Here is a 16,694-nt window from a genome sequence, read left to right as displayed (position 1 = left end):
ACTGGGGTTTCAGCATCTGCCCCGCTCTAGTTCTGTCCTGGACAGCAGTGAATTGGTTCACATCTTGCTGTGACCCTGACCTGTAACCACTAAGCAGGCTGTCCTGCACCACAACCCAGCTCCAGCCTGCAGCTCCAGTGCAGCCCTGGGCACAGAGACGGGCTCTAAAAAAACCCACCCTACTGCATTTGCCAGTGGGACACCACAAGCGGCTTTCTGCTCTGGCAGCAAACTGTTTATTGGCCTCTTAGGTAAATGCAAGTTAGTTAGACTGAGTTAGTTTAAATAATGTTAGTTCTGGGCAGAATTTACTCCCAAAAATAGAAGACTAAACTCCCCAGACCTCTTGAGCCTGGAATGCCGTGAACATCAATAGAAATGCTACAGGCAGATGAACTCACCAGTGTGACTAGTTTATTTTTTTTTAAAAAGTTTTAGTTTTGCTGTGTTCAGTGACCTCTGTAACATCACTCTGAGGGCATTTCTGACATACCTCCAAGTTATAATGCCAGCAGTTTTGTAGGGAGATATTAAGCTTTAATAGATCAACATGTTTAGCTGGATTAAATACAAACAAGCTTTGAGGAACACAAGGCTTCAGGTCTGAAAGCGAAGCAGCAAACTTCAAGACAAGTATGGGTTGAGAACTGCTCTGACTTTGCTTTAGAGTAATATTATGACCAAATTGTGAAAGAGCAGAGACAGATGAGAAAAGATTTTTAATATGACAGTGAGATATCTTCCAGCAAGATAAAAAATTAGCTCCATCAGACATTTTGAACATAGCTGGCTAGAATGCATAAAGATATCTCAGGCCCCTTTACTGTGCTTTTGTTACAGAAGGGAAAAATAAATACAAATTTGAAGTAGCCCCTTCAGTTTGATACCCGTCCCCCAAACACTACCTGCGATTAGTTGCCATGGCACTAGCAGGCAGCTGGATATTTGAAGGCACTGTAGTAGCCACTTGGACAAAGGCATTTGATTTTTTTATATGTGAAATAACCACTTTTTTCCTCAAAGTCTCCCTCATTTTTAAGGGGATTATCTGCCCCACAGATAATCATGGCCATTTGAGAACTGAACTTAGCCTGCAAGCCTTCTCTACAGTGACTTTCATCCAGACTATTGTGATAAAGTCAAATCAGGAGGAAGAAAACAGCAGCAGCAAATTATTCCAGTAGTAACACCAACTAAATTGCTGTGCAGCTTTTATGGTTTGGCTAATTGTCTCATTAATACACATTTCTGATCACTGAAATGGATCTCAAGTATTTTTAATCACTGAAAAAATTGTACCGCTAAGAGCTCTCTCCCTCCTATCCTCAGTACTATTTGCAATGGAAAACACACAAAGGCTCCTGTTGATTGGAGCCCCACTGCTGCACAGCTGGCAGTCAAATGGTACTAATGGCACAATAACACAATATAACTAAAATAGTTTGCCTTTTAGAGTAACAATCTCTTATAACATGATTAAGCTCTATCATGCACATTATGTTTTGCAAATGGCTTAAAAAAATCTGACAATTTTTCCAGTAATTTCTTCAAGGGGGGGGGGGGGGGTGTAAAAAAATCATTAGCTATCAAGAAACAAATTAACAACACTTGATACATTAAAAAAAGATGAAAACAACTGCACCAAGCACGGGCTGCACAGCAGCATGGTTGCATGGTACCCAGTCCACTCCCCCTTGCAGAATGCACCTCCAAAGACCAAGTTCGTTACATTTAATTGCAGACACTTTATTGAAGCACTTCTTTTAGGAGCTGGCTTGCCCTAGGCTAGGTCTGTAACTGATGGAGAGAGGCATCTCCACAGAGCAATTCAGATCTCTACTAAGTATAGACTGTAGGATCTCTGGGCTCCTAATTTAGGTACTTTTTTGGTGTTTGGTTGCAAACAATATCAAAAGAGATGAAGCTTTTTCCTCATATGAGGAGCACATTTCAAAAGGAGCAAGCTGGCATTATCCAACACGCTACTTCCATGCTCTTTACACTCTCAGCAAACGGGAAGATTTTGCTCTTGGCCATCACTCCCAGTGGTTGCACAAGCCATACATTGCAACAAGGCGATTCCCCTTACAAGAGTTGTAGATGTTTATCCCATACATTATCATTAAAGACAGCAGCCACTTAATTTTCAAGTAGCTTATTCTCAACAGCTTAATGCAAAAGTGGCACAGCTCTTGTTAGGAGAGATGTACCCTTTTATGGTGGCCAGTCTGATCAAAAAAACCTGCAAAGGCCTAGAAGCTCTTTTTTGTTTTTTTTTATTTTTGTTTAAAATATTGAGAACATTCCCTATCAATGCCCACACATGTTATGAGTGCAAACAGCCCAAGAGAATACGCACAGGATTATTCTGCTCTGTCAAGGCACATATTTACAAGACTCAGTATAGGCTCATTCAAGTGAGAGGCAAGATGCATTACTAATTTAAGATTAATTTGAAACGTGCCATTTACTTGCTACAACTTTCAGTTTTGATCAATTTTGTCAGGCAGTTTTAAGAAAAGACAGGGTTGTTCTGCACCCACACGTAGGCACTATTCAGACACATACGTATTTGCTCACATACACGTGTATATGTAAATGCACCCAGGAAGGCATCCACCAAGGTCATATGAAGTATAGTCAGAAACACTACAAATTAGTGGTCTTTGTCATAGGCTTTGAAATTAATTCTGGGGAACAGAATATGCCACAGAGATCTCTGTTTACTTCCCTTTGGGCTTTGTTACAGAGATAGGTACCACAAAGTTACAAAGTTCTGCATAAATCTATTGAGCTCATGAGCTGCACAATACTGTGCTCACTATAAAAAATACGATTTTACCGATAAGTCTAATGAGGCGTCTGAGGGCTGTGATAAAGGCCTAAGGAAAAAAGAAAAGGAAGAAAAAGAAATAATCATCACACTTCGTGTAGCACGTCCCTAATTTTTTAATGCATGTAAATATCAGAACAGTGATGCTGAAGACAAGGAAAAAATACTAGATTTCTTTTTTGCTGACAGTCCCTGCAGAAGCTATTTACGTGCAGTCATATACTGACGTGCATACTCAGATATATTTTCCTGAAGCCTGTAGAGTTTTGTCTAAGCAAGAGCTTCAGAATATGTGTGTGTAAATAAATTAAAGAATGTCTGGTTTTTAATGAGAAGGGTGTATTGTGGTATAAATATTGCAGAGCATATTAAATAAACATGGTCACATATGACCAGGTATCTATTAAATGAACACATCACAGGAGAAGTTAATTATCTAAGACTGTAACTAGGAACCATTTAGAATCACTGGAGATTAAGTTGCTTTATTTATGTTTCTCTTTCCTTCTGAATAGGCAGTAGGTTGTTGCAATGAAGAGTCCCAAAGCAACACGAAGCTTCAGCTCTTCATCAATTCTAAGACGACAAGAGTTTTGTCAACAATGGTTTGAAGTTCTGATAAACCAAAAATTTTCCTCAAAGTAATTTTTTGCAAAATGTGCTGGCACAAAACAGTATTTAAGATGTAAAGGTGCAAAATATTTATGGTTCTTTTGGTATCTTAAGCTGCTCAGCGGAAGGAAGATGACTTACATGGTGTACTTTATGTATATGTATTTCTCTCATATATTGCACCCCAAAAAAAGTATACATGGACTTCTTCAAAACTGATTGTTAGTGTCAGAGACTAATATCCCAGAAGTAACATATAACTTTATTAATAAAGATTTTTCTAGACTTGAAAAGCTATTGTGTTTCAGTCCACATGCAAAAATATTAATTCTGATGGAATTTTATTTTGCTTGGGCCATGAAATTCATGAAGAAAACTGTCCACTATTCATCCAATACAACATAATCATTGCAAACTATTTAGTTAAGGATATGTTTGTGCAAGCCACTCTAGCCAAAGAACAACTGACTAAGAAGGATTTAATCACATAAAATTCTTGAAAGCAAGACAAAGCCAATCCCTTTAAATTACTCAAGTACTGCTTAAACCCTGTAATTAACATATAGTAATAAATATTTCATCTTTAAAAAGCCTATTGGGAGCAGTTTGTTAAACATTTATTTCTAGTCATGGGGAATTATGTGTGATCATTTTATCATGTTCTGTATTAGACAATTTTATTTTATCCTCTTTATTTTATCCACAGCAGTGGAGACACTCATTTGGGGAAATACACTCTTTCCTCAAATGTGGAGAAACATACTCTTTCTTCAAATGTGTTTGCTTTTTATGAATTAGGTTTACCCTTGCAAAGTCCTGTCCAGCACACAGTGATGGTCCCCATTTACTTGACGGCATCTCCTGTGGAAGTGACTTACTACAGGTATGGGAGCTTTACTGGAAGCCCCAGCAAGACTACCCAAGGCATCACTGCAGAAGTAACCCTGAAACGCGGGCAAAGTCATTTTGGGAGACTAGAGAGAAGAACCGAGGTCTCCTCTATGGCACAGCCAAGCCTCAGACAGAGGATACCAGGGGTGTGTTTTCAGGCACCATCTAAGGTTGACCTGCACTTTCTCCTCTACCCTGGGTAGCATCGCAGGTGCAGGGAGAAATATGTGAGAGCACAAAAAATCACCGCCCTTCAGCCAAGTCCCTGTGCAGACAGCTGTTATTCCACTGCAAGGCCAACTGAAATGCAGTCACTTAAATCACTACTAAAACAAACCCATTATACTGATAGTGTCTAATGTCAATCCAAGGGAAATAATTGAGAGCTAAGCTGAGCTCTTTCACAGAGCTTCTTCACTTGTGATAGTCTGAGCACACCCTCCCTCCTGAAGGGGAGGAGAATATAAAGCTAGCTGGGTATGACATGGGCAGAAAGTTACTCTCATAAAGGAGCACAGAGAATCAGTGAATTTATGGGCTATTGAATAGGAATTAAAGATTTCTGCAACAGAAATGATATTTCAGTGTTTCATGCAGCATCTTTAGTGATGACTACAGTTGTTTTCCCCTCTAAACAAATTAGATCTCCATTTGCCATTAATGACTGCATCACTTAAATATCACAAAGGAACTGCCTGGTGCGCTTATTAATAATTGAAAACTTTGAAGAACTCTGTGAAACATTTTCAATCAAAGCTAATAAATCTCTAAAATATTCTTTTTCCTGAATATTTTTTCCTTTTGTTCTTTTATTCCTTTTGGATAATAGGCTATGTTTTAAATAATGATATTAAGAAAAGCACAATCTGAAATAAGAGTTGAGAAGTACCTAAAATCAGAAGTGGTTTCAACAGTTAAAAAAAAAAAGGCAAGAATTAGAAAAGAGGCAATATTCATCTGTTTCCTTCTTGCAAGTATGTTGAATTTCTATTTCGGTTTGCATGCTGTTTCCTGATATCTTACACTGATGATTAAGAAAATGTACCCACTTAATCTCTGTCCTTGTTCCGCATAAACTTGAAGAAGAACTTTCAATAATCATTTTTTAATCAGTAGAGTCCATCAAATCACGACTCCTATTGCTACATAATTGGACTTCGCAGAACTACTAAATGACCAAAGAGAACAAAAAAAATACCCAAAACTTTTTGATCAGAGCTACCAGAAATCTTGAATGCCTTTTGCCATTTAAAGCTTCATGTTGGAGTTATTCTACTCAGTAAGCTTTACTACCCAAGAACAAGGGCAGAAAGATACATGCAAAATTACCCTCAGCTGCAGAGATTTTTTTGGTGTGCTATGATGGTCCATGTTTTCATCAGCACAGCAAGGTTGTATGACAGGTACTGATCAAAGCTCCAAGACCTGCAATCTTGTCCACAGGACATGGGAAGAGCAGCAGCCCAGTGTCTGTCCCTCCCAGCAGACCTCACCTGGGGATGATGGCTGCAGCCTGGCAAAAGGCAGGTCATTCTTCACACCTCCACCCAGGGAAGGACACGCGATTTTTAAAGGGTTTGTTTTGTTGGGGGTTTGGTTGGGGTTTTTTTGTTGTTTTTTTTTAAGAAAAATCATGCGTTTTTCTACCATCTTTCACTCAAAGGTTTCCTCACCTTTTCCAGACAAACCTCACTGCACTTGCACTGCAAGTGGCAGTAATTCTACACCCTGAGCAGCTTTTGCCAGTGGCTTGCATCAGAAATCCCCAGCCATGCTATGAGTTTTTCTCTAGGCCTTGAAGTCCTCAGAAGCTCTGACAATAATTCAAAGGACGGTGTTCCCTTTACCCCAAGGGCAGGATGAGGCACCCCTACCCCAGCCAGGTCTCTTACCTGCCCACAGAAGGTGCCAGCAGCCGGGAGCCTGTAGCCCCCTTTCCCTTGTGAGCCTTTGCCAGCAGCCATCCTCAGCCTCCTTAACCGTAGTTTAACTCCGTAACTCTTGTCCTTCCTCCAGCAGAAATGGCCAGCAATACCCCACAGAGGCCCCTGCAGGGACCCACTGCAGGGGCCCGGCCACAGCCCTCCATTCTGGGGAAAGCAAGATGAAGTATTTAGGGGGTGATGCAAAGGAGATAGAGATAGGCCAGCCAGGACCAAACTTGGGCTTTAACCAGTTAACCACAGGCAGCACTTGCTTGGCCACCCCCCAAGAGGCCAGTCCCATCAGCCATAATTAAGTAGTCATCTGTGCTGGGTAACTCATTAGCCTGGCAGGTGCCCTGGCAGACCCCCATGGCCCAGCGCCAACCTGTAAAATTAAACCATACTGAATTTACCAAACCAACACACAAGACAATAGCAGACTTTTTTCCCCTCCATCTTTGACCAGACTTGTTAACTTTACAAAGATATTTCACCCGCTTTTAGGGATTTTCTGGCTTTACATTATTTTTGAGTGCGCCTCTATTTCATGTTTTAAACAATGTTCGAAGTCATCTGTACCACCAGCAAAAAGCTAGACTGAGCAACAATAGTCGGTGACACCTGCATAAAGTTAATAGCAATCAAAACCACTGATTTTTTGACACATGCACATATATGTGTGTGCGCGCGCGTGCGTGCACGTGGAGCAGAGGTTCCCAAGCTTTCATTTTGTTAGTAGCAGCAGTGGTTATTCCCAGCTCTGTATCAGAGGCAGTCGGTCTGCTGTTTGTGCACCAAGGTAAGAGCTACCAGAGCTCTTAAGACAGCTGCCACACAGTCCAGCCAAGGGATTCTTGGGGAAAAAAAAAAAACACCAACAAAAAAGAAACAAACACCCCCCCCCAACACACACACTTTCATCTACACAGTTCAAACAATGCACACATATTCCTGTTTCTTGTCTAGTCTCATACATTAATTTTTACCTCCTAGAACAAGCAGAATGGTTCCCTTTCTGGAGAAGAGGTTACTCCTCTGCTCTAGCAGACTGACTCCAGCTGTACCATGGGTAGAGCGAAGGTTTCCACCAAGCACACCCCTGCTGTTAGTGCAGTTCATCAGGTAGCTACTAGGAAACAAAAATAATTGTGACAGAAGCTGTTTGTCTTCCCAAGTGTTTTGCCATTGTGGGCATGCATGATGTGGTATCTCACCCACAAATGAGATGAAGTAAATTCATTGTAACATTTGCTGTTTCTTCCGAGTTACAAAGCTGTGATTTGAATTTCAGTGGCAGACTACTTGCAGAAGAGGCTTATATAATACTTCAGTCCTTTTCAAACACTCTACAAAGATTAATTGCTATTTAGTATGTAGAAAGTATTTAACTTGTCAGCTAGTTCTAACAAAGTATTTGTTTTCTGTGAGATCAGAGAGATATTCTTAACCTGGTTTAAAGCTGCCATTACAGAAACTTGCATTCATTGTTGATAACGCACCTATTTAATGTGCGTCGATTTAAGAACTCTCTGTAAGAGTTTTTTATTCAAGGGGCCTCATTGAAGAAAAGCCACAGAATTCTGCAAATAAGTATAATCTATGCATTTAACAATTTTTAATGCTTTAGTAGCTTTTGAACATTTACTATCTGAAAGTGCAGGCAACAGGAAAAGTAATTCAATAGAAACATATGTTGAGCCAGCATGTTTGGAGAAATGAATTCCAGTGTTTAGAAATTAGAGAAGTTAATTCCAGTTTAGTTCCAGTATTTTAAAAATTCTGCTTGAAATAGAAATGTCTTCACTTATTACTTTAAAAAAAATAGAATAGAATAAACCAAAATATTCTAATATAACCTCAATGCTATTACTCAATGGTTTTGATTAATTATCTTTTTCTAGTCCAAACGCTGTCTCTCTCACTGCTACTATATTTAAATAAGCCACAATTGAGGAAACGGAAAAATGAGCTGCCCTAGCACATCTACGCATGTGATGCTAATGCCAGCACTCAAAGGAGAAACTGTCAAAAAGAACAGCCATAAAAGAGAATTTCATTCTCACATATTTTTATTTTACTGGTTTTTTTACATTCTTTGATGGAATTTTTATGCAACTATTATGCCACGATCTATGATACACAATGAAAATGGAAACCTGTCATTTACCATTTACATTTCTATGTTAATTTTGTTTTCTACCTCTGCATATACTGTGGCATAAGTGTATTTATCATATTTCATGCAGCACTGGCCTGCCTTATGCAAACTGAGAATACAATGAACGGTGCCAGCAATATTTAGCTGCACTCAATTCTTGCCACAGAAACAAGCATTCATAAAAGCATTAAAATACTTTTGGTGATGATTACTTAATGTTTTGAGCTATAGAAATGGACAGGAGACAATCTTTGCTGCTGTCAACTGCAGTACATTCCAAGTTCATTAGATTTCAAAAGTCTGAATGAGCTTTACTGTTTCAATGAGAGAAAAAGCCCAAGGCAACCAGCCTGATTTAAAAGGATGCTACTGAGTTTCACAAACGTTAGACTAAGTCTGGTTCTGGATCCATGGTAAGTACCTTACCACATCAATTTTATGCTCTGACAGAAGGACTGGTTTTTTCACCATCATGTTGTCTCCAGGCCAAATAAAGGGACAGCATAAGACACACATTCCTTTTTGGTAACCTGCTCCGACAAGTAGTACCTGATCATAGCTAAAAGTTTTTAATACAGCTTTTTATTTTGATGAGACAAGAAGCTTTCCAGTATCACCTGACTCTTTGAATCAGACATAAACTGTCAAGCCCTGTTCTGTCACAGCCAATACAGCAGCAGCAGGGTAAAACTTACTGCCAAGACCACAACTGTGTCCCAGGAGCAGGCTCAGGACAGGGAGTTGGAGGTGGGGGTGAAGTCTCATCTATGTGTTTTCCAGTCACTTGTTATGACATATCAAAGTGGCTGCTCAGCAGAGCTAGCATAACCAGGCACTGCAGGGGCACAGGGCCCTTGTGCAGCTAGTTCCTGCTTCCTGCTTCAACACAGGCATGGCCATTCCTCTGTGTCCTACTACGCCACTTAGTCTGTTAAGTGAGCAGTTCCCTCTGCCAACCAGCAGAAAGAAGGGATGAAGTGTCCTGCCACTACACAGTCTAGCGTTGCAGAAACCTGCAGTCACAAGGTTCACCCAGACCCAAGTTCCTCTGGAGCAGAGGGAACAGGACTTCTGACAACACTAGTCCTTGTATTAAGAGGGGAGAGGAAAGCTGTGCCCACCTGCCTTCTAGCACTGTGGAGGAAGCACAAGCAGAGGCACTCTGAGACCACACTGCTGTGCAGTGCCTCCCAAGAAGCCAAGCACTATCTCCCAAGAAGAGAAACAACCCCCGCTGTTCCCTCCCCTCCAGCACCTGCTGTACATCAGCCGCCTTACACAGAGCCAGCTCTTAGAGGCAGTTCACTTTTAAGTCCATACTGAAAGTACATGGCAATTGAGATCCTAACTGACACGTAAACACAAGGGACAAAAAAGATCAATTACTACTTGTACAAAACCACAGCACATGCCTTTGGTCAATTGGAAACTTGCTTGCCCACCTTCCTGTTAACATAAAAAAGGGTGACTAAATCAGGAATTGCCACTTCAGAGCTGAATTAATATCAGCAAGGAGATGTGAGGCAGGGATTAGCACTGGACAAAGCAGAGAACCCACTAGTTGTTGCACAAACACAGATTCTTCATCCAAACACAATCTTTCTACGGGCGCTACCAGGTCAAAGAAAAGCAGATCCTAGTAGTTTGGTGAGGGAAAGACTGTTCATCCAAAATGAGGGTGTTCACAGGACCCCACGGTTCCTGAATACCACACAGCATCAAAGCAGGCAGCCCAAGGAGTGGGAGCAATTGGTGCTGTCACCTCTTATTTCTGAAGTCATTTGATGCTGAATTCTCCTGCTGATCACCCACTGCTCTGTCAGCTGTGGTCTTGTGTAGACTTCTTCCCTCCTCAACTACCCCCAACAAACCTTTTCTTGGTCCCGTTTATTTCTGCCTTCATCACCCTCCTCCACCTTATACCTGCGTGGTGCACACCACTTTTGTTATCACCCATACTTTAGCAACTTTGTAATCTGACTCCCTATTTCCAGCCTCCTCCTCACATCACCAGGCTACCTTACCATCTCCGTCCAACAACCACAGCCAGTACATTTCCCTACCAAAGTAATCTATCAACTCTTTGCTTTTCAGTTTCATTACTCCTCTCCAATATATCTAGAAATAACTGTCAACCATTTTCCTTGTAACAATGCATGTTGTTTCCTTAGTGGCTCCCAAACATACTCTCTTCTTTTTCAGGGATGTGCATAACTATCATGCTGTCCATGCCTGCTCTACTTACTTACAGTAATTAGACAGTGCCCACAGACTGAGGTTGGAGCCTCACTGAGCTAGACACTGCATCCTTGGATAGGAGACTCTCCTTGTGCTGAAGAGGTCCCAATCTAAATAGACAAATAACAAAAAATGGTGGAACATAAGTTGGAATTTTTTTTTTCCTTACAAACTGGGGAGCAAGGTACAGATTAATGAAGTCAGCTGCTGGATCGTTTTATCTGGTAAAGCAAAAATAAATAATTGCCAATATTTTTCCCACTTTTATTTCCTCTTTTGGATGCAGTGATTTGAGAGACTACTAGTCAGAGATGGGTCTGTGCCCTGCAGTTAGAATGTCTTTCCCTCAAAGGCCTCCAGGTTGAACGCTGTATCCAAGAATCTTCTGAGCGACACCAGATGCGTGTTCTTGTTGCCTGTGGCAGCTGCAGCAGCAGGCTCTCGGCCAACATACCTTTGTGACAAAAAGAATTGGGCAGACAAATGAGGTGAGAAGAGAGACTATTTTGACACTAACAAGCATAAGAACATGCTGCTAAATGCATTCAAGTCAGCTTGGCAGATCTGGACATTTAATCATCAATCTTTCTTAAATAAAAATCAATCTAAGTTGCACCATCAGTTATACCTTCTGGTCAGCTTCCCCCTCTTTTTCCCCTCCCGTCAATATTAAGCTGTGCCTTCTCCCCCATCCCTCCCAGGGCAGCCAGCTACACTGTCTCATAATTAGATTAACTTGCTTTTGGCGATGAAGACTCTCATTCCTCCGACAGCTGCATCAGCAGATCCGAGAGTCAATCATCTAAAATAAATGCAAAGGTACCTGAACTGAGCTCTCACAGCAACTGTTTCCTCCAGAAACCTAATATTTAGAGGGAAATTCTTAAAAAAGACAGAATCTTAGACAACAAGAGAGAAAAATCCAGGAGAGCTAAGTGCGGTTAGGGCTAGGGCTAGGGCAATAAATATAGAGCTAGTTGCTACTGGTTTTCTTTTAGAACTACAGGGAGGAGCAAGATATGCATGATGTATTTGAGAAAACAGTCATCTAGACTTTTCCCTCCTTCACCCAAGAACCCAAATTCAGAGGTTTTGATTTGTTGAAGATTTGATTTGTTGAAGAACCTGACTTTCCCTTGAATAACATCCTCAAATCAAAAACAAATTTAGAAGCAAAAAAACCCAAACCCAAGCAAATTTAAAAGCAAACAAATCAGCCCAGGAGATAGAGCAATTGTTTAAAGTCTCATACCATATAGGTCGAGTATGGTTCACAATAGTGCGGAAACGAGGTTTGACGTAATCATAATATCCACTGTTTTTGTGTTCCTCCTGACACCAAACTAGATCAGCGCCTGGATACTTCTCAAGTTCTTCTTTCAGCAGGTCAAACGGGAATGGCGAGATCTGGAAAGACAGGGTAATAACTGGCAAAGCTTTCTCTTACATGGTGTTAGCCCATGGTCGGAAAGCCTTTTACCTATTGGGTATTATAACCAACCACTGTAATCAACCATTTAGTACCTAATATAATTGCCATATGTTCTTTAAAGTGAGTCATATTTCTTTAATTGATTTCATGCTGGCAGAAATGAATACACACATATTTTATAGTTGCACCAGTATGAACAGAAGTAGGTCATAGACCAGATCTCCTGCATTCCTAGTTTTTCTAGTGAAGTAGCTGTGACAATACAAGTCCTTAATTAGTGAATGACAAAATAGCTGCAAAGTGTACTATTCACAACATTTAAGCCTAGCAGATTGGATATAGAAATTTAAGGTGCCATCATATTGTAACCTTCACTTTGTTACGTCGTTCTGGAAAAGTCATCAAGCTTTCTGGATCTCATTGTCCAGTATGTGTTCCTTCTCCACAAGGTCATGAAGGATTCGACAATGTCTTGTAAGATGTAAAGTGCTATGAAAATGCTATCACCATCCTTTCTGGCAAGTGATATCTATTTAAAAGCATAGGAATCCCTTGCTGAAAGTCTTCCCAAGGACCCTGTCTTCTGAGGATCAGGGAGCTCACCTGTTCAAGTCTGGTTATAGCTACTTGTTTCTCCAGGTCTTGATTCTTTCTCTCTTTCACAAGATCATAGTATACTTTTCCTGTGCAGAAAATCACTCGCTTGACCTCATGTGGTGCATGAGCTGCCAGCCCATCCTCAGGAATCACGCGTCGGAAAGTGGTACCTAGTTAGAGCACAAATTAGAAAAGTGCTCCCAGTGGAACTGGCAGTGTAATAAAACAGCCCAAGAAACAATCCTTTACTGAGCAAGCAGCAGGTTGCAATGGTCACGGGGTTCTGCTGCCTCTCTATTCCTACTTTTCAGACTGGTAATTCTGCTAAAGTGACTTTCAGCAGTTTAATTTCAGGAAGTTAAAAGATTGTCAATAATCCACGCTTTCACACTTAATAGACAGAAACATATTAACAGTGGATTCTTTTTTAGCTTTGTGTTGTGCATTCCACCTTTAATTTTAAACTGATTGGATAGCTCACCTTTGCTTACAGATTTTTCAGAGAATTACCTGAAATATTGTTTCTTCTTTCCAAGATGATCTCAACCATGTAACATTAATATAGGTTTATAAAATTTTAGAACATTTTTATATAAAAGCATAGCACGTATTCATAATGCAAGTAAATCTGGCAACTGCAGAAATATTTACACAAGCACACACATTACTGACATATATTTACGTGATTTAAAGCTCTGTTTGAGAGCTAAGATGGCATTAGCCAAAGGAAGAATTAGCGTAGTACTGAGCCATATGTATAAGTGATAAGATACAATTTCAGATGCACATCTTCGCTGCTAGATACCTCTTCCCCTGTGATATAATCTCCCAGGAGAACAATTTGCTTGGGATACATGAAACTGGAAGAGGGACTTGATGGTCTAAAAGATCCTTTTCTTTGCTCTCTTATATGATTGATTTGAACTATTCCCACATTAACCAACTCCAAGGTAGCAGACAGTGGCATGACCTCCCAGTCTGAATCAGCACACCCACTTACCAGGCGAATAAGCTCCTGTTTGAACCATTTATCTTGGGGGGAGAAAACCAGCAGCACAAACATATGAAAGAGGAACTGATTTATGTCAGAATTATCCTGTCTCACTGAACAGCAGAATTCATCATTAAAAAAGACTGAATCTGTGCTTCATTGGGTCAGCTGGAGTCAGTGTTCCTCTCCTCAGCTTTCCGTTAAAAATCAGAGCAAAAAGAGTTAGCTGACAGTCAGCAGTACTTCACTACTTGCTGTCCTCTTCAGCAGAAACATGAAAGTATGTGAGAATTCAATGTTAATTAGGAGTTTGGCCACTATTGAGGGTTAGTCTGAAGTAGAGGGGACTCCCAAAACAAAGTGACAAATCACAATCCCTACAGAATTTCTCATCTGACTCATTCTACAAAGCTTTTAAACAGTAATCAAAAACAGCAAATGTCTTTGCTTCAGAAGCAAACTTTACTCACCTACAAAAAGGAGATAATGCAATACTTAAGCATATTTATACACTGTAACTTCCTTTTAAAAAACTGAGCAGTTACTCTTTTCTGACAGCAGTCAAGACAACGGCTAGAACTGGAGACAGTCCACCACACCTATGCACACTCTCTCATTCTGAACAATCGCTTTAATCACTCACTCACTACATTTCACTGTATTTCCTCATGCCACTCTAACACATTCTAACCAGTGCATGGCAAGACAAATCACTCCAGTTTTGGTATTACCTCTGCAGTCGCTACATACCTCTTGGTGCTGATGGCATGCCAACAGCAGCTAGCGTGGTAGCCTACAGCTCTGAACTCACTGATCTCACTTTAGATCACTGGTGTGTCATGGCAGCCCCAGAACTGAGTACTCTAAGAAGAAATGGGCCCCTCATTCTTCCAAATGGGCACAGTGTGATTACAATCTATCCCCTCACATCTGGGGGGGGGGAGTACAAAGAACAATTCCATTTTTATACGAAGAGAAAAAGAGCAGAGGGGCCTAATACCCTATTGAGGGGAGCATCCCTGCAGAGAGGCAAATGCACTTTCCACTGCCTTTAAGATTAATGGTTGGTTACAAGATAAACCTGTTAAAATTAAGAATCCGTACTTGAAAGGAGACTTTCCAGCAAAAGTCCATGCTAGATCTCACTACAACAGCTCCCCAGAAATTATGCCAAAGGAAAAGGCAAACTCTCCAGACCAGATTCTCTTCTTCACAGTCTGACATGCAACTTGGTATAGCTAATTATTTGTCCATAATACTTCAAGGTGACCTACCAGACACCATTTCATCAAAACTGGATTTAGCTTCTGGATGCCTCAGTAGTGACTTGGGTGTCAAAATAATCAGCTGTAAGATAGAAATTTTTCCAACACTCAAGAGCTGCTTTATCTACATTATTACATGCAACATTTATAACACTGTTCATACAAAAACCACAAACTGAATATGCTATAGATCAAATTAATGTGAATAGCAAACACAGTAAATTATTTTTTCCTGTTTTGAAAGCCTAGGAAGTTTCAAAATTATTCACAAGATTTGGGTAGTCCACTCCCTTTAAAGGTTCTCAAAAACCATTGCTTATGCTCTTTGAAAACAAAATCAAATCACAGGCTATGAACCAGTAAAACATCCAACAGTTGTATCTTAAGTTTTTGAAGTTTCAGCAATTAGACATGCAGATCATAGTTATGCAACCTGTTAGCTACATAGTGTCTTGACAAGCTCATCTGAAGGTCTGCACAGCCAGAAGGAAATAAAGCTGAAAATCAAGTTTTAGAATTGTAGTAAGTCAGAGCTGAGTTTCATTCCATCAAATCAGCGACTTCAACCTCTGTTCAGTTAAGGTTTTTCACTAACGATTCTTGTTCTTTTCAGCAGTATGTCATATGCAAACAAAGACCCCTCTTCATGTGAGGATTAATATACCTAGAATAATCAAGTCCACGACAATAACTTTACCGGTTTTCTGAATGGCAGCAAGATCTGTCTTCTGAGGACGTGAAAGTAATTGGCTGGAGTTGAACAATTCACCACAATCCAGTTGCATTCATACAGCTGGGAAACTTCAAACTGCTCACTGAACTCCTGAGAGAGACATTAAAGGCATTAGAAAAATGTCTAAAAGATCAGAAAAAAAGGCTTGAAAGCCATCCTTCTATTTCTGACTCTCAGCAACTCCCTTCCTCAAAAAACTTAATTAGCAGATCTCTGCTGAGATTATATTATTAGCTAGGAAAGCATCCCTACCAATCATTCTCTTCTGTTTCTACTTCTTCCTAAAAATGTATGCAAATAAAGGCAAAAAGCTTCCATTAATTTCAGCAAGCTGGGAAGTCCAGGAAAGAAGGGTGAGGAGGACTAGGACTTCAGTAGGTGGAAGACACAAAACAGAACCCCTTTGAAAGAATCTTAAAACTATAATTCGTTTTTTGACTGTATAGTTAACTCACTCTCTCCCATTTTTTGGTAGGTGTCCTGTCCTCTTAGACTATTTTAATACATTAATTTTGTATGTTTTATATTTATGTATTTTACAAATATAGGGGGTTTTATCCATATCTATATACATATATATTAGGTAAGCATATATATAGGTATAGGTACAATAATCTCATTACAGATTGGTACAGCTTCTAACACAATTTCCTGGTCCATGGTTTGAGCTCCTACCTTCTATGATAAAATTTATAACTTGCTTATTATGTGCAATTGACAGTGCTTAAATGTAGTCAGTCAAACAGGTCTTTACTCTGACAGTACACTGACAAACATCACTTTTAGATGAGGAGGGACATAGCTTTGGAACTATCATTGCCCCAAGGGTAACAAACTCAGGCCCAAAACTGAAACATCCATTTTATTTTGCCATTTTTTTAATTGCTGGGCTTTTCAATTAATGTATAGCAGTGTTTCTTAGGAAATCTGCAGTGGGGAACTGGATGACCAGTATCCTGTAGAGCTACGTACTTTATCTGTAAAAATGAATGACCAACATATGAAGGTCTTAGCTGAAT

General features: G+C 40.1%; 1 protein-coding gene across 2 annotated transcripts in view; it reads right to left on the bottom strand.

Moving 5' to 3' along the window:
• Positions 1 to 10,987: 10,987 nt before the first annotated feature.
• Positions 10,988 to 16,694, bottom strand: part of OGDHL (oxoglutarate dehydrogenase L) — a 53,801-nt gene continuing 48,094 nt past the window's right edge. For both annotated transcript variants that reach the window (XM_072870224.1, XM_072870225.1), the window contains 5 exons: positions 15,640 to 15,765; positions 14,952 to 15,024; positions 12,693 to 12,856; positions 11,910 to 12,064; positions 10,988 to 11,111 (listed from right to left, as the gene is read on the bottom strand). In XM_072870224.1, coding sequence (XP_072726325.1) covers positions 10,988 to 11,111; positions 11,910 to 12,064; positions 12,693 to 12,856; positions 14,952 to 15,024; positions 15,640 to 15,765 — 642 coding nt within the window. The remainder of the gene's footprint in view (positions 11,112 to 11,909; positions 12,065 to 12,692; positions 12,857 to 14,951; positions 15,025 to 15,639; positions 15,766 to 16,694) is intronic.

This window comes from Ciconia boyciana, chromosome 8, assembly GCF_034638445.1.
Source record: "Ciconia boyciana chromosome 8, ASM3463844v1, whole genome shotgun sequence".
NCBI classification, from domain to species: Eukaryota; Metazoa; Chordata; class Aves; order Ciconiiformes; family Ciconiidae; genus Ciconia; species Ciconia boyciana.
The sequence above is the reverse complement of the archived record's forward strand: the minus strand, read 5'-3'. Positions and strand labels throughout refer to the sequence as shown.